The sequence below is a fragment of the Megalobrama amblycephala genome, linkage group LG22 (assembly GCF_018812025.1).
Source record: "Megalobrama amblycephala isolate DHTTF-2021 linkage group LG22, ASM1881202v1, whole genome shotgun sequence".
Taxonomy (NCBI): Eukaryota; Metazoa; Chordata; class Actinopteri; order Cypriniformes; family Xenocyprididae; genus Megalobrama; species Megalobrama amblycephala.
In genome coordinates, this window is record NC_063065.1 from 26,502,383 (window position 1) to 26,527,907 (window position 25,525).

A 25,525-nucleotide genomic window follows, 5' to 3' on the forward strand; every position below is an offset into this window, starting at 1 on the left:
ATTGTGCAGTGATATGCTGTCACATTAAAGGCCTATATATATATATATATATATATATATATATATATATATATATATATACACACATATATATATATATATATAAACGCGCACACAGAAACCTAATATTTTGAATATTTCATCTTTTATTCTGAGATTATACATAAATCACACCACCTAATTTTCCAATATTTTTTTGAAAATTGTTATTGTTGAGTTGTAACCCTATAATACTGCAGCTTTTTCTCAGTGCATATATTAACACTCATCCACTTGCATGATTTATTTGAGGCTCAATATGAATGTCGCTGTCCGCAGTATGAATGTCGTTTTATTGTCAAACTCAATGTGTGTTTTTATTGAAGGGATCAAGGTAACGTTAACATCGACAACACATAAAACCTTGTGCTGTGGATAATTGCTTTTTCTCTGGTGATGCAAAGTGCACAAGCAGGCCTACGAATGAGTGTTTTCTCCGTTTTATTGTGGCTTACAGCATTTGATATTAATGAGAAAACAGGAGTGAAAACACACCGACACAAACAGCAGCACTGAACAAATCTTATAAACGGCCTCGTCAAATTGCATTTCACAAAACACTTACCTAAATTTCACTGCACGTGCCTGCGATGAAAGCCGCTCGCCTAAATCCACAGAGGGAAAAATTGAGGTGTGTTTTTATTTTGATTTTGCCCGAATTATTGCCAACGCTGTACATTTCTCTGAGAAGAAAGAAAGAGCGACTCGTTTTATAGGATTTAGAGCTGCCTACCTCTGCTCATTTCAGAAAATTGGTAATTTGTTGCCGCTGGACTAGTATTAAACAAGATCAGAAGCTGTGCTGCTGTAAGTATGAGAGAAAATCAAATGAAACTCAGGCCACACATCAGAGAAGAGAGGGGCTGGAGCACAACTACTAACCTAAAGCACGATAAAGGACTTCAAAAAGTAATGCCAGACATCGACAGGCACAGTTTAGCCTTGCTGTCTTTCATGCAAGCAGTCTGAAATGAAATTCAATCGACTGTTTCTTTGTTTATTCACATTGTTTTGAAATGCAAAACGTATTTTATAAAATTCTTGTAGTTCTCACGTAACCAAATCCTGAGGAGATCATACTGATTTTAGAGGAAACTCTTTTATTCATTTCACTGGATGCAAACTGTTACACCATCATTAGGTTGTAAACGTGTGCATGTGTGTAGGTGCTTGTACATGGGTGATTCTTCAAAAAGGGTAACTTTTCTGTCCCCTACAATGATTTAAAAAGCAAAAAAAAAAAAAAAAAAACAACAACAACTGTAATTACATATAAAATACATTATATAAAATGCATTTATTTGTGTGTATCATATGAATATTATGTATGCTTTTTTAAATAATGAATACATCAACATATGCAATTACAATTAAGGGTTATAGCAGCTTTAAAGGGTTAGTTCACCCAAAAATTAAAAATTCTGTCATTAATTACTCACCCTCATGTTGTTCCACACCCGTAAGACCTTTGTTCATCTTCGGAACACAAATTAAGATATTTTTGATGAAATCAGATGGCTCAGAAACAAAATAACGACTTTATTCAACAAAATCTAGTGATGGGTGATTTCAAAACACCACTTCATGAAGCTTTGAAGCTTTACGAATCTTTTGTTTCCAATCAGTGGTTCGAAGCGCGTATCAAACTGCCAAAGTCACGTGATTTCAGTAAATGAGGCTTCGTTACGTCATAAGTGTTTCGAAATTTCAATGGTTCACCACTGGCGGTGACTTTAGCAGTTGGATATGTGTTTGATAAGTGTTTTGAAATCGCCCATCATTAGATATTGTTGAATAAATTTTTTTTTTTTTTTTGGTGCACAAAAAGTATCCTTATAGCTTCATAACATTTAAGGTTGAACCACTGTAGCACATAAACTGTTTTAAATACGTTTTTATTAGCTTTCTGGGCATTGAAAAGTGTTAATTGTCTTGCTGGCAATGCAGGCCTCACTGAGCCATCGGATTTTATGAAAAATATCTTAATTTGTGTTCCGAAGATGAACGAAGGTTTGGGTGTGGAATGACATGAGGGTGAGTAATTAATGACAGAATTTTCATTTTTGGGTGAACTAACCCTTTATTTTTTTATTATTTTTTTTTTCCCCAGGACATGCTATACATGTAAATGTTTGAACAGTTTGAATGGTTTCATTTTGTGACATTTAAAGTTTAAACTGAATTTGAAGAATCATCTGAATGTACCTGAGCATGACAGATCAGACATAACCCCCACCTCCCTCACGTGATAACATGCTGTCTTTATGTACAGTTTTGATGTGATATGTGAATGAGTGAGGCATATTACTGCCATCTAGAGAATCACCAGAGACTCATACATTTGATTTTTTTTTTTTTTTTTTTTTTTCTGCTGTGAAATGCGTTTGGCTCAGACAGAGGTGTTGACAGTTCACAGCCACAGTTTATTGATAACTGCTGTCCCATTTGTTTGCATGGAAAATCCGTATGAGATGGTGCTCAGCCCGCTTGACTGACCTCTGAAAGTACAATGTGTGCTGACTAAAACTCCAAACAAACAGTGTTGAGCATACTGTATTACTAAGTAAACTGTACATAATGAAATGTGAGTTTTTTTTCTTGACAACTAATCAATAAAATCAATATTTATCTCTATTATTATATTTGTAAAGTATTACTTGAGTATTAGCTTGTTGATATTTAACACATTGGTAGAGATGTTAAAAAATATTTAATTTAAAGGCTTGAATTCTTGACATAAGTTTAATAAATTGTGCATATTAATTTTACAAAACTAAAATTGTAATAATGAAACAATTCAGAAAAATGAAGGTCAGATGTCCAGCAAGGGAACTCTTTCAGTACTGTCTAAACTTATTCCAGGATACATCTCATTCTGTAATCTGAGAGAATGACCAGAGTTTTCTGTGCTATTTAAGTTTTACATATATATATATATATATATATATATATATATATATATATATATATATATATATATATATATACATATATATATACACATTGTTCCACATTGTTCCCAAACTTTAAACTTCTGGAAAATCTGGATGTGGCAAATAGTGAAAAGAATATGTGTACACAGTGGAAATGAAGTGGTATTAATATTCATACATAGGCATAGTGAAAAAGTCATGACCACCCCAACTCTAAAACAGCACAGACAAAAACGCATGTCTCAAGGCTAGTGGTTTTCAGTGAACTGAGAGCAGGGGATGTGGGGTATCGCTCAGAGAGCTATTTATCTGAATGGGCAGAGCTGCTCTTGTTCTTTCTCTTTGACTTCTATTATTCTCCTCATTTGATCCTCTCCCAGATTTACATATCAAACACCTTAGCCAGAGTAATAACCTTAAACCACACATTACAATTTCAAAGAACAAACAAAATGCATCAAAGCGCAAGTATTGATAAGAGCACTCAATGACTTTCAGAATGAAAAGAGTGTAGAAAGTATAACAAAAAGAATTTTTAAGACCTTCCACCTTATTTGATGTGCTTGTTTGTCAGTCATCTTTTTTTCCGAGATACAGATTAGAAAAGTAAAGTCACCATTAAATCAAAAAATCAATCAGTTCCTGATGGACAAAATCAAGTCCCACCCTACATTTTTTCTCTTTCGAGAAGCCGTTTCACATGGCTTTACGTCACAATAGGGAAGACAAGTGAATTAAAGGAAAAAGGCTAGTTGAGCCAAGAAAATATGTCATGATGTTTGGCCAAAATCTAAGGCGTTGTCACATTTTTCCTTCACACATACAGCAATCCCAGAATACATCATATCACTAAGTTGAGAGAGATGTTGATTGTAAAAATAATTTTTAATTCAGTACTAAAAATTAAGTTCAGTCTCATTAAACATTAACCATTTTACCCAATATTTATAATATGCTTTACGTTTTTTTTTTTTTTATTTGAGTATTGTATTATTAGCTTAACAACATGCTAAAATCGAATTCTACTGGAATCACTTGTCAGGTCTTTTGTTTGCTTAAAGGATTAGTTCACTTTCAAATATAATTTTCCTGATAATTTACTTACCCCCATGTCATCCAAGATGTTCATATATTTCTTTCTTCGGTTGAAAAGAAATTAAGGTTTTTGATGAAAACATTCTAGGATTATTCTCCTTATAGTGGACTCCAAACGGTTGAAGGTCAAAATTACAGTTTCAGTGCAGCTTCAAAGGGCTTTAAACGATACCAGACGAGGAATAAGGGTCTTATCTAGCGAAATGATCGGTCATTTTCAAAAAAATTGTAAATGTATATGCTTTATATAAACAAATAAAGCCTTCCAAGTGCTTCCGCCAAAACCGCACTTTCGTATTCTTCAGAAAGCTTACGCTGTATGTCCTACACCTTCCCTATTGTACATACGGAAAAAATGGAACTAGTGTTGCATTCGTTCCATAAGTTGAATAGGGAAGGGGTAGAACATACAACGTAAGCTTTTTGAAGAATACGAAAGTGCGGTTTTGGCGGAAGCACTTGGAAGATGATCATTTGTTCATATAAAGCATATACATTTACATTTTTTTTTTCGAAAATTACAGATCGTTTCGCTAGATAAGACCCTTATTCCTCGTCTGGTATCGTTTAAAGTCCTTTGAAGCTGCACTGAAACTATAATTTTGACCTTCAACCGTTTGGAGGCCATTGAAGTCCACTATAAGGAGAATAATCCTGAAATGTTTTCATCAAAAACCTTAATTTCTTTTCGACTGAAGAAAGAAGGACATGGACATCTTGGATGACATGGGGGTGAGTAAATTATCTGGAAAATTTTATTTGAAACTGAACTAATCCTTTAATGTGACGTGAGGAGCACTATGTGTTGTGTGAATTATGTACACTACAGGTCAGAAGTTTTAAATAATAATGATGTTTAAAGGGGTGGTTCAATGCGATTTCACTTTTTTAACTTTAGTTAGTGTGTAATGTTGCTGCTTGAACATAAACAGTATCTGCAAAGTTACAGCGCTGAAAGTTCAGTGCAAACGGAGATATTGTCTTTTAAAGTTATGGCAGTTTATGGCATGCCTACAAAAACGACCAGTTTGGACTACAACGAGCTTCTTCCCGGGTTGGTGACATCATAAACCCTGCAAAACACTTCCCCAGGGAACACGCAACAAAGTGGGCGAGGCCATGTTTAATGCTGGATTTGCACAAAGGCTATTACTGAAAGAAGCAGTTCCCACTTTAAAAGCAGAAGCTGCTGTTTATTGGCTTCAAACTGTTTTATTGTTTGTACATGTCTTTTAAACGTATAGTTCTGTTGCTATTTTGGTTGCATCGAGGACATAAACAAAGAGCAACTCGTTTTTGCTTCGCTAGCCAGTTAGCTAAATTCTAGTGCATATTTCTCCAAAAAACGTCTATGTTCATAGACAAACAGTTGTTCATTCTATAAATTAAACACTACCTTTACAAAAATGTGACTACTCAGTCATGTATTCGGCTACAGTAAAGCTTTCATCAGGATAAAATCGTATACTGAAAGCTAACAAACAGCAGTGACAGCATATCTAAACACTTTGACACAAATAAAAAATGAATTACCATTCATAAACGTCCTTTAAAAGCCGTGATTGCAGAGGTTCTGCTTGACCCTCTTCATCTGGGTCTGATTCGGGCTCAATTTGATACAGTAATATTGACGCCATTATTTACATTTCCACTGAAGCGGTAGTAACAACTAATGGTAAGGGGCGTGGCGTTTCCAGACACTTCAGCGAATCACGATACACTCTGGGCCAGCTACCAACCTGCTAACCAATCTGAGCACATTGCGTATTTCAGAGGGAGTGGCTTCATAGAAGCAGGAAGTCAAACGAGCCGTTCATATGACAGTGGAAACAGAGGTGTAGAATAAAGGTAAAATATATGAAAAATACAGTGTTCACTATATATATATATATATATATATATATATATATATATATATATATATATATATATATATATATATATATATGTATACAGTACAGTCCAAAAGTTTGGAACCACTAAGATTTTTAATGTTTTTAAAAGAAGTTTCGTCTGCTCACCAAGGCTACATTTATTTAATTAAAAATACAGTAAAAAACAGTAATATTGTGAAATATTATTACAATTTAAAATAACTGTTTTCTATTTGAATATATTTCACAAAGTAATTTATTCCTGTGATGGCAAAGCTGAATTTTCAGCATCATTACTCCAGTCTTCAGTGTCACATGATCCTTCAGAAATCATTCTAATATGCTGATCTGCTGCTCAAGAAACGTTTAATGTGTACAATTGTACAAAATATTTGTGTACAATATTTTTTTTCAGGATTCCTTGATGAATAGAAAGTTCAAAAGAACAGTGTTTATCTGAAATCTAATCTTTTGTAATGTTATAAATGTCTTTACTGCCACTTTTGATTGATTTAATGCATCCTTGCTGAATAAAAGTATTCATTTCTTTAATTTCTTTTCAAAAAAATAAAAATAAAAATTCTTACTGACCCCAAACTTTTGAACGGTAGTGTATGATGCTACAGAAGCTTTGTATTTCAGATAAATGCTGTTCTTTTGAAGTTTCTATTCATCAACGAATCCTGAAAAAAAAGTACACAACTGTTTTCAACATTGAAAATAATCATAAATGTTTATTGAGCAGCAAATCAGCATATTAGAATGATTTCTGAAGGATCATGTGACACTGAAGACTGGAGTAACGATGCTGAAAATTCAGCTTTGCATCACAGGAATAAATTACTTTGTCAAATATATTTAAATAGTACACAGTTATTTTAAATTGTAATAATATTTCACAATATTACTGTTTTTTACTGTATTTTTAATTAAATAAATGTAGCCTTGGTGAGCAGACGAAACTTCTTTTAAAAACATTAAAAATCTTAGTGGTTCCAAACTTTTGGACTGTACTGTATATATACATATTTTGTTACATTATAAATGTTTGATCAATTTAATGCATCATTGCTGAACAAAAGTGTTAAAGGTTTAGTTCACCCAAAAATGAAATTGATGTCAAGTACTCACCCTCATGTTGCCCCACAACTGTAAGGCCTTCATTTGTCTTCAGACCACAAATTAAGATATTTTTGATGAAATCTGAGTATCTGATCCACACAGCAATGACATTTGCACCTTTTGATGTCCAGAAAGGTGTTAAAGACATCGATAAAATAGTCATAAAATAATATCATTTCATAATATTAAGGTTGAACCACTGTAGTCACATTTACTATTTTATCGATGTCTTTAATACCTTTCTGGACCTCAAATAGTAATAAATGTCGTTGCTGCCTATGTGTGGATCAGATGCCCTCAGATTTCATCAAAAATATCTTATTTTGTGTATCGAAGACAAACGAAGGTCTTACGGGTTTGGGACGACATGAGGGTGAGTACTTAATGACAGAAATTACATTTTTAAGTGAACTAACCCTTTAATTTCTTTCTCTTTTTTTATATCTTACCATGAACTTTTGAATGGTAGTGTATCGCAAATTCCACCAAAATATTAAGTGGAATATTAACCATTAATATTAATATTAGTGTTTTCAACACTGATAATAATAAGAAATGTTTCTTAAGCACCAAATCAGCATATTAGAATAATTTCCAAAGGATCATATAACACTGAAGACTGGATTAAAGGATACTGAAAATTCAGCTTTGCCATAACAGGAATAAATTGCATTTTAAAATATATTAAAATAGGGAACAGTTATTTTAAATTTGAATAATATTTCACAATAATATTGTTTTTATTATTATTTTTGATCCAATTAATTATTCCAAACTTTTGACAGTTGTGATGTAGATTATATCAAATTGGTCACTTGGTTTCATGTTAGTAAGGGTGCTGCTTTAGAAGGCCTCTGCCTACAGAGAGGCAGCTATTGTTAATGACTTATTTATACTGTGACAGAAGTTTATGTCTTTTTTTTTTCCTTTGAATGTTGCATTGAGAAATTGTTCTGCAGTTTCTCTGCAGATAACTCTTGTCGAAGATTCCCATCTCAGTGAGCGAGAGAGTGAATGTTTATTATCCGCATGTGTGGTTTTAAGTATCCTAGCAATCATTTCCATTGCATCCCTGTGTTTGTTCATTAACATATTTATGTTGCGCTGATGTCATCCTGTCAACTAAATATTTTTCCCTTTTTTCTCGTTTTGGGGAAACCTGTTTTAATCAAACTCAGTCTCACACAACAATTATATCTAATTAGCCCAATTATCAAGACTCTAATTACACTGAAATATACCCCCCAAATCTCATATCAATTATATCTGTGACTTTTCCTGTCCTAAAAAGAGGAAGATAAAGGGTCTGTGTTTCCTCCTGAGGATGAGCAATGCTTCCAAAATCTCTAAAATTGTTCCCATCTCCTTTCACAAAACTCCTTTCCATCCTTTACTATGGCTTCCTTCACGGTTTGTGTTCCAATTTTTTTCTTTCTCTTTACCTTGTGTGTATGTTGTGTGGTTTCTCATTTTCCACATACACGCTGAATATGTCTATCAATTTCTATTAAATTACTTTATCACATCAGTTTTCTTTCCTGTGTTCCCTTGTGAAAAAGAAAGTTTAGCATACATTTAATACAAAATAATTACGAAAATAATACATAAGTGCGAATTGAATGTAATGTTTTCGGCACTTAACTGCATGTAAATAAATTCATAAATTTGGATTATTTGTAGTTTAAATTTATATTATATGCAATTAGATTAACTTTTGAGTGTTTTTGATGCACTTAAGTAGGACTTATATATAAACTACTTTTATTGTCTTTGAAATATGGTTAAAGTGTACTGCTGAATCTACTGACAAACATTTATGGTAAACTAATGTATACTTTAATGTAATTTCTATTGAAGAATTGTACCTACACATTTGTAAAGATGAAGTTGCAATTTAGTGCATTGAAAACTACATTTATTTAATTAAAAATACAGTAGAAAACAGTAATATTGTGAAATATTATTACAATTTAAAATAACTGTGTACTATTTAAATATATTTGACAAAGTAATTTATTCCTGTGATGCAAAGCTGAATTTTCAGCATCGTTACTCCAGTCTTCAGTGTCACATGATCCTTCAGAAATCATTCTAATATGCTGATTTGCTGCTCAATAAACATTTATGATTATTTTCAATGTTGAAAACAGTTGTGTACTTTTTTTTTCAGGATTCCTTGATGAATAGAAAGTTCAAAAGAACAGCATTTATCTGAAATACAAAGCTTCTGTAGCATTATACACTACCGTTCAAAAGTTTGGGGTCAGTAAGAATTTTTATTTTTTTGAAAAGAAATTAAAGAAATGTATACTTTTATTCAGCAAGGATGCATTAAATCAATCAAAAGTGGCAGTAAAGACATTTATAATGTTACAAAAGATTAGATTTCAGATAAACACTGTTCTTTTGAACTTTCTATTCATCAAATAATCCTGAAAAAAAATATTGTACACAAATATTTTGTACAATTGTACACATTAAATGTTTCTTGAGCAGCAGATCAGCATATTAGAATGATTTCTGAAGGATCATGTGACACTGAAGACTGGAGTAATGATGCTGAAAATTCAGCTTTGCCATCACAGGAATAAATTACTTTGTGAAATATATTCAAATAGAAAACAGTTATTTTAAATTGTAATAATATTTCACAATATTACTGTTTTTACTGTATTTTTAATTAAATAAATGTAGCCTTGGTGAGCAGACGAAACTTCTTTTAAAAACATTAAAAATCTTAGTGGTTCCAAACTTTTGGACTGTACTGATATATATATATATATATATATATATATATATATATATATATATATATATTTTGTCAAAGACTACGCCCAGTAGATTCACTAAGGACGATCGAAACATAGATTGACACCCCCTTCGTCCTGTGTTAACATTTCATTTGTTAAAGTTATTCAGTTTTGATTTATATGCTGTATAATGTTTGATGATCATGTTATTTTACATGTGCATAAGCAATGCTTTTATTGCTTGTTTCTGCATCTTTTTTGCCCGTGTTTTGATCCGGAGATTCTGTACTTTTTCAGAAGATGAGTAATAGCGCCCCTTACCATATAACAGTGAAAACATGGATTGCCAGAAAATTCCTTCAATGGCGGGGAAGCGGAAATTTCCATCAGTAGCAGGGAAAAAGTTAATTGCCTTAAGAAACTGTAATGAGCGTGTACTCTTTACCTAAACTTTAGTTGCCTATTGTTTAACTAATGTTATCTGCAAGTGCAGTTGTATACTTTTTATATTTGAAGTACATTACATTCAATTCATTTAAGTGCACTTCTTTTTTACTAGGGTGCTTTTAAACAGCCAATAACCCTAACATGTTCTATGGCTAGTTGGTTGCAGGTGGTAAAGATTATGCAAGTACAATAGGTTGCAAATGGCATTTCATTCCACATTCCACATTCCACTTTAACTCAATGTTGTTTCACAAATATCAACCCTAAGTAATTTTTTGTTATGCCTGCTAATTGTAGATCTTAATAATTATCTTACGGCTGTTCATTGTGAGCGCTGAGGTAGCCATGCATAAGAAGAGCATGCCTGAAGTTTCACATCCCACGTTCCTCCATCTTCGAGTCACAGGTCAATCAATTCTGATGTAATACTGTGGGTAGTTTTGTCTGGAGGTGTGTAGAGTCACCTCAGGGGCTGATGGGCCCTTTCCTGTGCTGAGAGGCTCCTGGGAACCATCAAAACTCCACACACACACGCTAGACTTCCATGGCCAGGTTTGTATAGATGGCCTCTGACTTCACAGAAATCAGAACTGTCAAATCTGACGAGCTGTTGGCCTGAGAGCGGCTGACCGGTCATGGTATGGTGGGCGGCTGAATCATGGTGTGTTTGTGTTGTGTATTTTCCCATAGTGCACTTCATAGAATGAGGTGTCCAACTGAATAGAAGGCCATGGACAGAATAGTCAATGTTATGTTTTTATGGACTTCCAACAGCATGTTCAGAAAGTCTCAAGAGATTGCTGCACTAATAAATAACTGGACAACTCAGATTAATATATAATTGTTTTCCTTAAAATTGTATTCAAAAATAAACATGTATCTGAGGCATGTTTCCATGATAGAGCCTTGAAAAAGAAAGAAGTTTTCGTGTGTATATATTTAGTGCCAACATAAGCATGCAGTACAATTTTAAAGTAGTATTTCTTGCCTGTGTAAATAAATTAATATGTCTGGGTCTATGAAGCGGTTAGCTGACAGCAGATTTTATCACAGTTTGAATTACCCATGATGCAAAGTGTGATGGAGCTGTCACTTGTCACAGGCCAGTTTAGGTGGTGCGTTCCTTTAGTTTCTCATGCTCAGGTTTGTGTCTGTTATTTTGCTGGGTTTGTAGAATTAAACATTTTCTCTTGAATGACTATAATGATTGACTAATGTGGATTTGACAAGTTTCTCTTAGCTGATGATTGATTTTTTTTATCTATGATTAGACTTATGATTACGCTGTAACAAGAAGGCCGAGGATTTGTTTTTCCAGTGATATTTTGAGTTATTTACAAGACCAGCTATATTGAGATTGCTGTATGTAACCAACTGTAATTTCTTTTTATTTATCTTTAGACAAAGATACATAAAACAACAAGAAATTGCACAACCTAAAGTGTCTGACAGCATTTTGTTGCTATAAGGCTTTTAATACAAACATTCTAAAATGATTAATTCATTAACTAGAGAAAAAAAAAAAAAACATTCTAAATGTATAAATAATATACATTCCATACAGTACATATACAGTTAGTTACACATTTCTTACAGATTTAAAGACAGATTTAGTATAATTTCTTAAGAATTGGGAACATAGATCAAGCAACACCCCCCAACCCCCCTTAATTTTGAGTAGTGTGTAGATTGTTTTATCATTTATAATCTAATAAACATTAAAAAATAGCATGAAATGTGTGCCTGTGCTTTTAAAATAAAAGACACTTGTTTAATGTTTTCTATTGCATTGACATTCAGATATTTTTAGTGTGACCTAAGCATCCAAATACGTTTTGTGGCCACTATATGTGAACAAATCTTGGTGCTGAAATTGTTTAATGTTTGCTGATGTTCTTGTGGGCCACGGTGGGTTTGGATTTTGTAGTATGGAGCAGGATTTGCAGCGACAGCAGTCTGTACAGATTTATTCAGTGAATAGTGGGTCAAAACCTGCAGCTTTTTTTTTTTTTCATTCTGATGTCCCTCTGAATGTCCTTCCTGTCCTGTCTTGTGTATCTGTGTTGAGGCTTCTGTTAGGTGACTGCTCTCATGTACAAGGGCACATGGTTCTGTTTGAAAAAGAGATCATGCATTTGCGGCGTGCTGGGTTTAGGTGTCATTGAGTGGCTTTAGTTAACAGGTTAGCATGACGTTGAAATAAATCAAAACTAATGAATAAATGCCTGCATTGTATAAACACTGCGTGACTGGATATAATAAAGAAATGTAGTACGTTTTTGTAGGGTGGTGAATTTAAGATGTCACCGTAACTAAAGCAACATGACAACTACCGGCACCAGGGGAATTTTTTTTCAATTATTTATTGATTTTCTTTTTACATTTTATTATTTTTACGTTTTCCTTCATAAATCTATAATCTAATAACTACATTTATTTGGCGTCTTTTAATATTAAGAAACATTTACTTGGTCCAAAAGTAACTATACCATTAAAAGTACCATTAAGAAGATCATAATATCAAGTTTAATAAAATAAGTTACAATTATCTGTGATTGGTAGCAGAGTTGTCAGCTTTGTTTTGTTCAACACCAGCCGCACTCTCACAACAAAGTGTAAATACGATGTAAATAGGAGATTCATTCTACAATTTAAGGGTTAATGACAGAAATTTCATTTTTGTCATGTCATTCCAAACCCATAAGACCTTTGTTCATCTTCAGAACACAAATTAAAGCCGCGTTTCCACCACAGGAACTCTCCCCAGGAACTAGGGACTTTGGAGTGGTACTCGGTGTGTTTCAACCGCAGAAACCAGGGTCTAAGTGAAGTTCCGGGTAAAAATTTCCCCCTCAGAAAGTACCTACTCAATAGGTAGTACTTTTCCAAGTACTTTTGAACATGCTGATTGGTTGACTCCACGCAGCATTTTATTTAAACCACCATTTTTAAAAGTCTGTTGCAGTGCGTGCAGTAAGAGTTGTTAGCCATTCGAATCAACAGATACGACCGATGGGCTGACGATGATGTTCAGGCTTTATTAAGCTTATATGCGGAGGACTAAATCTAGCTGCAACTGGAAAGTAATCTTCACGGTACCTTAGGCCCCGTTTACACTAGTGCATTTTCGTTTTAAAACGCTTAAGTTTTGCTACGGTTATGCTTGTCATTAAATTTCCAAACATCTAGATTTTCAGACCATATTTAACATAAATTGTTCATACAGCATTATTTTCAACTTTATATTTGAAATAGAGAACAGTCATCTGTAAACATTTTTATTTTTTCAGGATTTTTTCATTAATTTTCTCAAAGTGACAACATACAGATCCCCTAAAATAAAAAAAATAAAATACAAAATATACAGACTCTTGCATGCAAGCAACTTTTTCGTGCCCTCAAGAAATTATTCACATGCGCATGGGAATTTTTGCATGCTTGCGCATTACAATTTCTAGTTTTATATATATATACTATAGGCCTAACCTATTTCCTTTGTGTGTCACTGCCATCTTACTATGAAGAAAATGAGAGTGTGGATGCATATGAATTAATAGAGATCTATTTGCTCAAAATTTGGCTTTTCTTACAGTAGTAACTTTAACATCAAGGCCTAATGTCTAATTTAACACATCCACTGTGGCGGCAGAGAAACCATGACATAAAATGGGCTGATGGCACAATACGGCTGTGTGCATTGTCCTATTTGCCAAGTTCAAGGGTCTATAAAAAAAGACTGGTACTGTAAAAAAAAATTTTTGTTAAGGCAGTACATCATATTTCAAGGCCTTAGGTCTGCTTTAATGCATACTCTGTGGCGGCCAAGAAACCACACCACAAAATGGGCTGATGGCACTATAGGTGGCTCAGTGTGCATTGTCCTGTATGCTAAGTTTAATGGTTTCTCGTGCGCACACGAAAGTCTATATATTTTTAATTTGTGCAAAGGTCCTTTTAGAGTGCTAAGAATGTCATGAGAAGAAACCCAAAAAGCTTATAACCTGCATTTTTGCATAATGAAACATGCACATTGAATTCATTCAGTTGTGTTTGACAGATTCACTACACAACTGCCATGAAAACACATTTCTTGTATGATACATTTATTTTCATTAAATTCTTAATTTTCTATTATATAAAAGTAAATAGGGGCAATAGTCTGGAAATGCAAATATTTTTCCATACTCTGCTTTCGTATTTCCATACTTTTCCAGACCTGGAAATTACTCAAATCCAAACTTTTCCAAACTGCGCAGGAACCTTGTAGATTGCGATGGAAATGCAGACAGCCATAGGTCTGGGGGGAAAAAAGGTTCCTGGGACAAATTGTTCTGGGTAATTTCAGTGGAAAAGCGGCTTAAGATATTTTTGATGAAATCCAACAGTTTTTTTTTTTTTTTTTATCCCCCATAGAAAGTAACATAATTACTGCTATTCAAGGTCCAGAAAAGTAGTAAAGACATCGTTAAAATAGTCACAGTGGTTCAACCTTAAGGTTATGAAGCCACGAGAATACTTTTTGTGCGCAAAATCAACAAAAATAACAAATGTATTCAACAATTTCTTCTCTGTTTACATCTGAATGCTGGCTCAATATTGGCCAATAGATACAATGGATCACATGGACTATTTTAACGATGTCTTTAATACCTTTCTGGACCTTGAATGATGGTAGTTACGTTGCTTTCTATAGGGGGATAAAAAAAAAAAAACCCTCTTGGATTTAATCATAAATATCTTAATTTGTGTTCTGAAGATGAAAGAAGGTCTTACGGGTTTGGAACAAGTGAGTGCCTAATGACAGAAATTTCATTTTTGGGTGAACTAACCCTTTAAAGACAGCTTTTTGTTGTTGTTGTTGTTGTAACGTGAGTTTTTGTGTAACTGCAGAATTCAGTTAGCTTGTGCTTTAGAGATTGACCGCCTGAATGATTATAAAGTGAGGGCTCTTTTCTTGTTCTGTTTATTATTTAAGTTTAGTTTTTCATGCTGCTAAGCACACTGCAAAGTTTATGGATTGTCAACCGTATTTAATTTTTTTTCAGAAACTGTGGTAATTGACAGTGATAACCAACAGACAAGACAAAATTGGACAACATTTTTTAAAGTACTTAATTCAACAGTTTTTACTCTAGTACCAAAATTGGTACCGTTAACCACAGAACTTTCCTGGTATTGGTCGTAACTACTAAAATACTGTGACAACCCTAGTTAGTAGGGTGTACAGTTTTGTGTAGATTTTGTAGCAGTATGTAAAAATTGTTTTGTAAACATTTGGTTATGTAAAAACAAATAACAAAAAAGTTATAACAAAAAGTTATAATGCTGTTTTAAGGCAAAGTCTTTTGTCCCAAACCTGCAAGATTTTTTTTTTTTTTTTACAATGATTTTGCAAACTTTCATTTTGTGTATAATTATGGTGTATTTGTGACTATAATTAACTAAAAGTTTAAATGTTTGCCTGCTTTTTGTTAGGATAATCCAAATACATAAACTATATCATTTCTTGGTTACAGTGTTTATTTTATCTTAGGTGTGGTTTATGGCCTAGTTGCATGCAAAATAGATTTCAGTTTAAAGAATTGGCAGAAGATTTGCAGATTCTGGGCATGCTTTAGTTTGTTTATTTGCCTATTTCAGTTATGTGGATATTCAAGATCACATTAATTGATGACTCATTTCCTGCTAAAATCCACCAATGCTGCGCTGGGAAGCGTTGAACTTTTGCTATGAAAGTAAGAAAGTTTATGCCCAGGTTTTGCTGAATAACCTGCTCATAATCGCTCTCAGAGGATCCCAGGTGCATTCATAGACTTCATGTTTCCACTGTGTTTATTAGACTCAGTGGGTCTGGGCATTACCATGTGAGATTCCCTACCGACAGACGCAACCAGCCTATAAACACACACATGTTGCGCTGCCTTGAACTCGGCTTCCTCACGTACATGGGGTGTGGAAGAGTGTTTGGACGTAAGAGCCAGAACACCGGCAGAATACACATACTCCATATTTCTGTTTTTATAGAGACTCAAGCGCTTTTCTCATATGTAGGAACTTCACTGCATTAAAAAAGGAGCAGTTAGCTATTAGTCAAACGAGATCCGCTAATTAAGTGGAACACATTTTTTTCTGCTTTCGATTAGGTTAAAGTACCCCAGCTCCCATCTCCTCTCTGCTCTCAGCTGCAAATAATTCTGATAATTTGGCAGTGGCAAAATTCCTATTCTAATTATGAGCCGTATTCTAATTCTGTGGCAGTAATTCTCTTTTACTACACCCCGAATCTCCTCTTGCTGCCTTTTTCTCAATGAAACACGTTTATGTGCATCTCACCCTGCCAGAAACAGGGAAATGGGCTTTCTTATAAAAGCTTGAGATGTGAAGATAATTATGGAAAAACAAGGCAAGATATAAATCTACATTGTATTGTAAAATATTTGTGGAAAACAGGATGCAAGTGGCCAAAGAGAATGATATCCAAATTGCGCTGAAATGATCTGTGGCTTTGTGGGAAAAGATACTGTTGGTTTAAACAGCATCTGGGGACTGTTGGTTTAAACAGAACAATGATTATTGATTATTAGGCTATTTATTATGTGCTGGGGGCATTTTAAGATTTAAATTTGATTACATCACATCCCATTGTTGGCACACTAAAGCATCAAGTTACCGTCAATCTAACTGATGTTGCTGAGGCCTGGACTGATGTGACAAAATTCAAAAGTTACATGTAGTTCATTATGAAAACGTGTAGCCACAGATTTTGCTGCACATATTGAGATGAAGTTTGAATGCTCTTACATGTCTGTATTTCTCTTCTCTATGATAACTCTTAACATTTAGAATAAAGCCCTGCTGTCTCTCTTCACTTACGCATTGCTTTAGATCAACTGACATCAAAGCTGCGCTTCTCACTGCTGACTGTAAAGTGAACGTTATCTGCTTGGGATCAGTTGTGTAAAACTCAACCTTGTGTAAAGGATTATTAATATATACACTTTATCTATACTACATCTTAATTCTATGCTATCAATCACCATGCACAGATTTTTTTTTTTTTTTTTACCTATCACACATACAGACAAATGCACTTACACACTCCACTGACTTTAAGTTCAGCTGGGGTAAAATATAGTCTCTCTCTCGGGCTGGATCACAGTGTTTATTTCTGTATTAATGCTTTAATTAGAACACAGAAACATCAGACTCATATAGAGCAGTTTTAGGATGGATCTCTAAACATGCATCAAGTGAAAAGAATCAAAGGTCTCTGTGATGTCATAGGTTTATTGATTGAAGCTTATATTAGAAAGGGGTTTTAACAAAATAGTAATAATAATATGTAAATAATAAAAATGTACTGAATTTGACATATTATTAAATATTATTAAATAAACAAATATGCAGGGGAATGTAATCAGTAGAATGATTCTACTGAGATCTGTGGAGATCTCTGTGTAGTAATGCAGGCACACATTGTGCAAGCTCATTGGAAATATGTGACTCTGCCTACATCTCTCCAAAACCTGAAATGCATTGCTCCAGGTAGCTTTCGCTGTGCTTTTCAGGTGACATGTCTACAAGAGGCGCTATAAGCGGTATTTTTTTTCCTCCATTACCTGTACCTGTGGGTTACATTTTTACATTTTCACATATTTCGTTGCTTGTAGCATGTTTCATAGCACTTTCAGAGTGAAATGTCCAGTGACTTGTGCTAAATAGCATGTTCAGTTTCCTCTGAAACAACATTTTATTACATTGGTTGTATGAATCACAGCAGTTCGTAAATGAAATGTCCAGTGTGACGCTAATATTAACCTACCGACTACACTAAACCCTGCACTAAACCTAACCGATAGAATTAACAAAAGCAGATGTGAGGAAGCAACACATTTGCTGAAGTAACCATGTTATTTTTGCTTGCTTCTACAAGGCTTTTAACTCTCTATGGAGTGTTACAGTACTCATAGCCGAGTGTTTCGCATTGCGAGTGCAGTGCTGTATCAGGTAAACTACCAAGCAAGTTTATCATGTAAAAAATGCCACACATATGGCACTGGTTATGTGATGAAAATGTCAAAATGTATTAGTTTACAAATCATCATTTTGGTGCTATCATTTTGGGTTTTGGCTTCCTGTGTTTATTTCGCGTCTTCCTTAGTTTCCTATTGTGTGTCTGTTTGTTACTATAGCAACCTATTGTGTCCACCTGCCCCTTGTTAATTCACTCATTTTGTCCGTGTATATATACTCCCTGTTCAGCTTAGTTCAGTTCCCTGTCCTAACATCTATTAGTTAGTCTATTGGTATGTTGGTTTGCGGTTTTCTTTAGATTGTGTTCTCCTACGTGTATTAGATTTGTTTCACTTTTGCAAATAATAGGTTTGCTGCTATTAGATCCTGCCTCTATACTCCCTTGCTCCTACTGCAACAAACCACAAGACCAGAGCCTAAGCCCGCCAAGGACCCTCCACGGACCCTCCCTCCCTCCAGTGGGAATTTTAGTGGAGTTGGGTCCTGCCCCTGCCCCTGATTTTGATTTGCTCCCTACGATCACAGACAGTATAATGGACTCGCTGGTTACACCCAGTCTCCTATTTCCTTTGTGCCGTTAGTCCCACCCAGCCTAAAGTTCCCTTTGTCACTGCTGGTCCTGCCTAGCCTCCCACTCCCTCCTCTGACAACGCCATTCAGTTCCTCGGCCCTGCCTCCACTGGCTCCCTTCAGCCCTCCAACATCTCCTTCAGTGACCCAGTCCAGCTCCTCGGATCTGCTTTGAGCTTCCTCGTCACCAGCTTCACTCTGGTGTGATGATCCTCTGGCTTCACCTCGAGTCTCTGAGCACTGGACTCCACCTCAGCCATCTGACCCATCAGCTCCACCTTGGCTCCATTCTCCCTCACTTCTACCGTGGTCCATCAGCCCTCAGGCTGCGCCGGGCCCCCTTGTTCCTCCGGCTTCACCTTGGTCAGTCATCACCCTGGTTGCACCATGGACTTCCGGGCCTTTGGCTCCAGCAGACTCCCCCTTCCTTCCTGCTCCACTGTTGTTCTCACTCCCACCGGCTCCACCCAAGTCTGCAGAGCCACCGTCTCCACCTCAGCCCCGCAAACCTGTGGCTCTGCCATGGCCCTCCAGGTCAATGGTGTCAGCCCGTGTCTTTGTCTCCTCGGCTCCACTTGGGTCTCCACCCTTCCTGACTCCACCTCAATCCATTGAATTCCGGGCTCCGTCCTTGCTCCTCCCTTCATCAGTTTTACTGGCATTTTACTCCCTATAGTTTTTATTTCTGCTGAAAATTGCTGTAAAATGTCTGTGTAATATGTTTTTGCTGTTTTGCAGAAATGTAGGCATGCAGTCATGCATACCTTATGATCCTGGGTTTTAGGCCTACAAGGTTTCCCTTGCTGGCCACTGTCTAAATCTGCTACTTTCTAATGGAGTATCCAAATAAATGATACCCAAAAGTGACTGATTTGAAACTCTATATTCACAAATAGAGCTCCTTGTGTAAAGCGGACAAGAGACTAGACTTGTTCCAATAAGATTTGACAACAGCATGTTATATATAAAAAAACTAAACAAAAAACAAATAAATAAAAAAACAAACTAATAGGAACATATAATATTGGGCAAAACAGTACATTTTAATTAACTTGTACATTTGTTCAGTATTTGACATTACTAATATACATTAAGATATATTGCAGTGCATTTTGGCATCGACTTATTTATGAAGGAACCATGCGATGATGCCTTATGCAGGTCAAAATGGGTTATTGTAGAAGTCAGCATAATGTTTCTGTCTTCTTTTTTAAAATAAGTTCTGCTTTCATTCTTTTACTCCCTCACCTCTGGTTTCATATTTGACCCTCTTTAGCACTTTGGGTGACTCAAAATCTTCTCTGATGGAGGGGGTAAAAAGTGGCTCTGGCACGTTTACAAAACAATGCCTTTAGTCCAAAACAGAAAAAGTGAAAGCAAATAACTTAATTCTGCAAATAGAAAAAGACATCCAGCTTTTAAGTGACTCCAGATTTGAAGCAGTAACTGAAGGCACAGATAGTTCTCAGGGTTGCTGTGCTTTGCCTCACAGGCATTAGGCCATAAATCAATCCCACCTCACTGCCCATCTTTCCTGCCAACACACGTCATGACCTGCACCTACGCCACACTTCACACTACTTGTAATAATTCTAAAGTTTTCCTGTAATCTATATTAGAAAAGAGTGGATGCAATTTGTTTTTTGAGTTATTGGTAATTCAGACAAACATTAGATTATTTGGTCCCATTTTATATTGTGGCCTTAACTACTATGTACTTACATTTAAAATAATTATTTGATACAATGCACTTATTGTGTACATACATGTTTTTACATTGTACTTATGTTTTAAAAAACACCTGCATACAATTACATCTGTAATTAATTTCTGTAATTACATTATAATTACACTGTTGACCCATCCCTTACACCTTACCCCTACCCTTAAACCTACCTATACCACCAAAGCTTTCCCTAACTTTACCCGTATCCCACCTCAATAGCAGCAAAAGTGTTTTGCAATTCAATATGAACCCAATAAGTACATTGTACTTATTTTTTTGATGTAAGTACATAGTACTTAAGGCCACCTAATATAAAGTGGGACAGATTATTTAGATAGATTTTTAACAATATGATTTGTGATATCACTTATGTCCATATACTGTAGCACAAACATTGCAGGATGAGTTACAAAGTATAATTAGAGGTTTGTTCAAATCACTAACCCTGTCTGTGGACGACAGTAATAGTACAAAGTCTGAATGTAACAACACAGATGAATGTAACACATTACCTTTTTTCTGCCTCACATTTCAAGTACATGCTCTAACATCACACTTTCTTTAAAAGAAACCTCAAGAAGTGGAGCTATAGCAATAAAAATCAGTTTTGTGGCAATAACAGATTTCACATTGCATTAGACATTCTCTCTTGAAAAGCTAGTCTGCGCAGGCGGCTAAAAATACATCTGTTCATATATCATTGATACGTTCATTAGAGAGGGGATGCAAGTCAGAATTTATTTGCCGCTGTGGCGTAATGCGGCTTGACAGGGAAGCATCCCTGACACATTAACTCTGTCTAGGGTGTTGTGGATTTACAGAAAGGTGTTTTTGTGTAGATGTAGTATTGTAGATGTGATCTTTCGTATCTTAGTCAGCTGTGATTGCTTGATTGTTGTATTACTATTCAAAAGTTTGGGGTCAGTTTTTTTTTTTTTTTTTTTTTTAAGAAATCAATACTTTTCTTCAAATCAATACTTTAAGAAATCAATACTTTTCTCACATTCAATTAAATGTTGCTGTAAAGACATTTTTAGCCTAATGTTAGAAAATTTCAAATAAATGCTGTTCTTTAGAACTTATTGCATCATGGTTTCAGCATTGATAATAATAAATGTTTCTTGAACAGAAAATTGGCATATTAGAATGATTTCTGAAGGATCATGTAACACTGAAGAGTAATGGCTTCTGAAAATTCTGATTTATCATCACAAGAATAAATTACATTTTGGATGTATTAAAAAAAAACAAATTGTAATGATATTTCAAAATATGGCTGTTTTTACTGTATTATTGATCAAATAAATGCAACCCAATGTTGGGTTTTCATGTTTTGTGGGGACTTTCCATAGACATAATGATTTTTATACTGGACAAACTGTATATTCTACCCATCACAGAAAAAGATCACTATTTAAATATTAAATAATGTAATAACTTTTCCTCCTTTTAGAAATGTATCATTACCAGATCACATTGTCAAAATCACAACTAACAAAACTGTTTCTTTACTGATATTTGGACTTGCTAGCCACAGCTGTTAATATGGTCTGTATAATGTGATCTAAATTTTGTCCCCACAAACTAAATTTGCAATGATTTCAGTCAGACATGTTAAATGAAAATGGAACGTTTTTTTGTTTTTCATATTTATTCATTCATAGTCATCCACAGTGACTCTTCATGTGCTCACAGCTTAAGGTTACAGAATCATACTGGTATGTGTCATCCCCAGATCTCACCGACACAGTTTGCACAGGTCTGCCCCTGTGTGTTGCGGGACGGCTGAGAGAACACGCCTGGCAGTGCGTCTCCTACCGTCACTACTCGATCTGTCCTGCCGTCCACGTCCTCATCTGTCTCAGATCAGTTTGAGCATTTTCCTGTTCAGTGTAATGTGGTTTCCCCGTCTGTACCTGCATTACTGCAGCCAGTGGCTCTTTCTGCAGGCTCAACAAATCCCTATCAACAGGTGAGACATGCATGACCACCCGCACAAAACAATCATTCACAAACAAACAGTGTCAAGCTCATCATTATTCCAAACACACAAATACATGCAGAAATATTCCAGGAGAGGATATGCTGACCTTTACAAATGTCTGCTTACAATAATTCACTGGAAACACACAGTCACACGCAAAAAAAATATGCATGCAGGTGATTCATGCGCTGTTGTCATATGTCGTGCGTGTACATTTATATGCATGCAAACAAACGCATACACATGCATCTTTTACAAGGCTTGTCTGAACTTTAACAATCTCATGAGGGGAAATTCAGTTGATTTTAACATGCGGTGGTACGGCCTTTAAGTGTCCATTATTTGGAAAGAATTTATCTTCTCCTATTGTGTGGACAATATTTCATCATAAACCCTGTGTGATACCGCAGTGTGGTTCTATTTTGCATGTGGTGTTAATTTAATTTATCATCCAGAAGTCACTCAGTGAAAATTCTTACGCACCAAGTTGTGTTGTTGCCAAACAAATCCGATCATTAAATAATGGAAAACGACTGACAGAAGATGAGAGGAATGTAAAGAAGGACAGATGAGGGAGAAACAAGTGGAAAACACAGAGCTGGGGTCATAGGCTCATGACATGTTCCACATGTCTGTCCGTTTGTCCGCTGCGAGCGTTTCTCTACAGGGCTGGTGACCACAGTAGCGGTCAGAGATCAGCTGCAAACTGACAGCACACACATACACACGCTCGCACACCCCGCAGTCATTAGTGTCTCTCTCTCACTCTACCCCACGCACATTTCATTACCCCCAGCATTCTCACAAATACCACCCCCCTCCACTCCTACACACTCAAACACACTCCAAAATCAGCACACAACCTTGCAGTGCCAAATGAGTCCCACCCGTCTACACAACAACATGTGTTCTGTGGATTTTATTGCACCACAAGCATGTGGAAAAACTCTTCATTACCAACACAGGTCCTGTTGTAAATGCTTGAGTGAGTTGTGTTAGGTGGCTAGATCTGTTGACGTAATTTACAGCAAAGCATCCTAAAACAAACATGAAGTGTGCGTTTCGTATTTGACAATGGAATAGAATCAAATCTATAATTGTATCATATACAGAATATGCAGATCAAATCAAATTGAAACTCGAATGCAGTGGATTCAAGTTGAATCTCAGACTGAATAATATAACAAAACTGAATGAAGTCGAATCTCGAATTGAGTTGAATTAAATCGACTTGAGTGTGACTATAAATCTAAAATATCATCTTAAAAATTAAAATGTATTAGAAAGACATAATCTACAGTAAGTATTGGAAAATAGAACAGCCGGAGTGGCGAACGTGAGCAGCAGAAATGGGCCGAGTAGGTGAAATGAAGAGTGGAAGAGATTCTCAGGTAACATTGGAGAGGGATTAATGAGCAGAGAGATGATGGTAGATTAGGAAAGACATGAAACTTTGTGTAAAAACACTACATATCTGTGTAAGTTATTTTGCTTTATACATTTTAAACATTATATACATATATATATATATATATATATATATATATATATATATATATATATATATATATATATATATATATATATAATGTAAATAATGTTTAAAATGTAGAAAGTATTAGGTCTAAAAATGTATTTTTAGACCTATTCACTAAAAGGTATTTGGGGGAACCCAAAATGGTCTTATCTGTCATCGCTGCAAAAAAAAAAAAAAAAAACCTTCAGGAACCTTTCTTTTTAAGACTATAACAACACCACATAACTTAGAATTGATTTAGTTTACAATTTTTACAAATTTCTCATTTATTTTTTTATTTGATTATCTTGCTAAATCAATTTCCTGTCATGTGTCTCTCTGGGCAGATTTGGGTTGGGTGTGCACACGGTGGATCTGGTCTATCAGGGTTCGCTGCTATCTACCCTGGAGGAGGTTCTGCTGGTGCTGCTGGGCCCCCTGACCTTGAATGCAGCTACGCTACTGCTGCTCCTGATCAGATGGGGCTGTCAGCTAGCGTTTGGCTCACCGCCCTCCTTCCTGTCAAAGTTTATCATGGCTGCGGCAGTGTGGACAGTGCTGGACCCTCTGGCGGTCTTCGCTGTGGATGCCGTCCTGGGGGTAAGTCACTTAAAATAACGTGGACACTTCTGGACTGTAAATAGAAGTTTCACATTATCTTAGCAAAGTCACTTTACAAATAAAACTGAATGTGAGAGCAAGGATGTGATAGACAGACTGTAGAAAGATAAGATTATTTAGGATTTTAGGTGCATTTTTTGTTGGGAATTTTGAATGGCATTTACATATGATAATACACTGTACATTCAGAAGTTTAGAGACATGAAGATCCAAACATAAGAAGAAACATTTAGAATTGTAATAAATTGTCAGAATGTATTGTGATATTATGAATATACAGAATAATGATGAAGAACCAATGAAGATGTGGCATCACTAAAAAAACTGTGGCTATTCCAAACACTAACCCCTTAATTTCAGTTTATGGAAATATTATATACCCATCTCTTTTAATTTTTAATTTTTTGTTTGTTTGTTTTTTTTTTAAAAGACTGTCCTTGCAGATAATATAATATAATGTTAATAAACTACTTGATAGATAGTGTAGGCCTACTTAAAGAATGTACATTTTCATAAAGTACACTTTTAAAAAGTGGACTTTGTAGTTATGTCAAATTAAAATTTTTACTTTAAAGTACATTTTATTTCATTATGTTTTAATAATCTTTTGTCATGATTTAAAGAAGAGATTTAAAGTCAATATTTTCCTTTATTGACTAACAATTAAAGAAACAAAGTACTTGTTTATGATTTTAACTGCAGTGTATATAACCTGTATTGTACGTTTTTTTTAACAATATCCACCCTATAAAATTTTTACACCGGTATTACCGATAACACCGGTGGGCGGTGTCATACTTTTGATTGTGCGCTC

At 35.1% G+C, this 25,525-nt stretch overlaps 1 protein-coding gene across 6 annotated transcripts in view; it reads left to right on the forward strand.

Moving 5' to 3' along the window:
- ofcc1 (orofacial cleft 1 candidate 1) overlaps window positions 1-25,525 on the forward strand; it is a 141,285-nt gene that overhangs the window by 68,903 nt on the left and 46,857 nt on the right. For all 6 annotated transcript variants that reach the window (XM_048175062.1, XM_048175057.1, XM_048175059.1 and 3 more), the window contains 2 exons: window positions 22,326-22,562; window positions 24,438-24,690. In XM_048175062.1, the coding sequence (XP_048031019.1) occupies window positions 22,326-22,562; window positions 24,438-24,690 (490 nt within the window). The remainder of the gene's footprint in view (window positions 1-22,325; window positions 22,563-24,437; window positions 24,691-25,525) is intronic.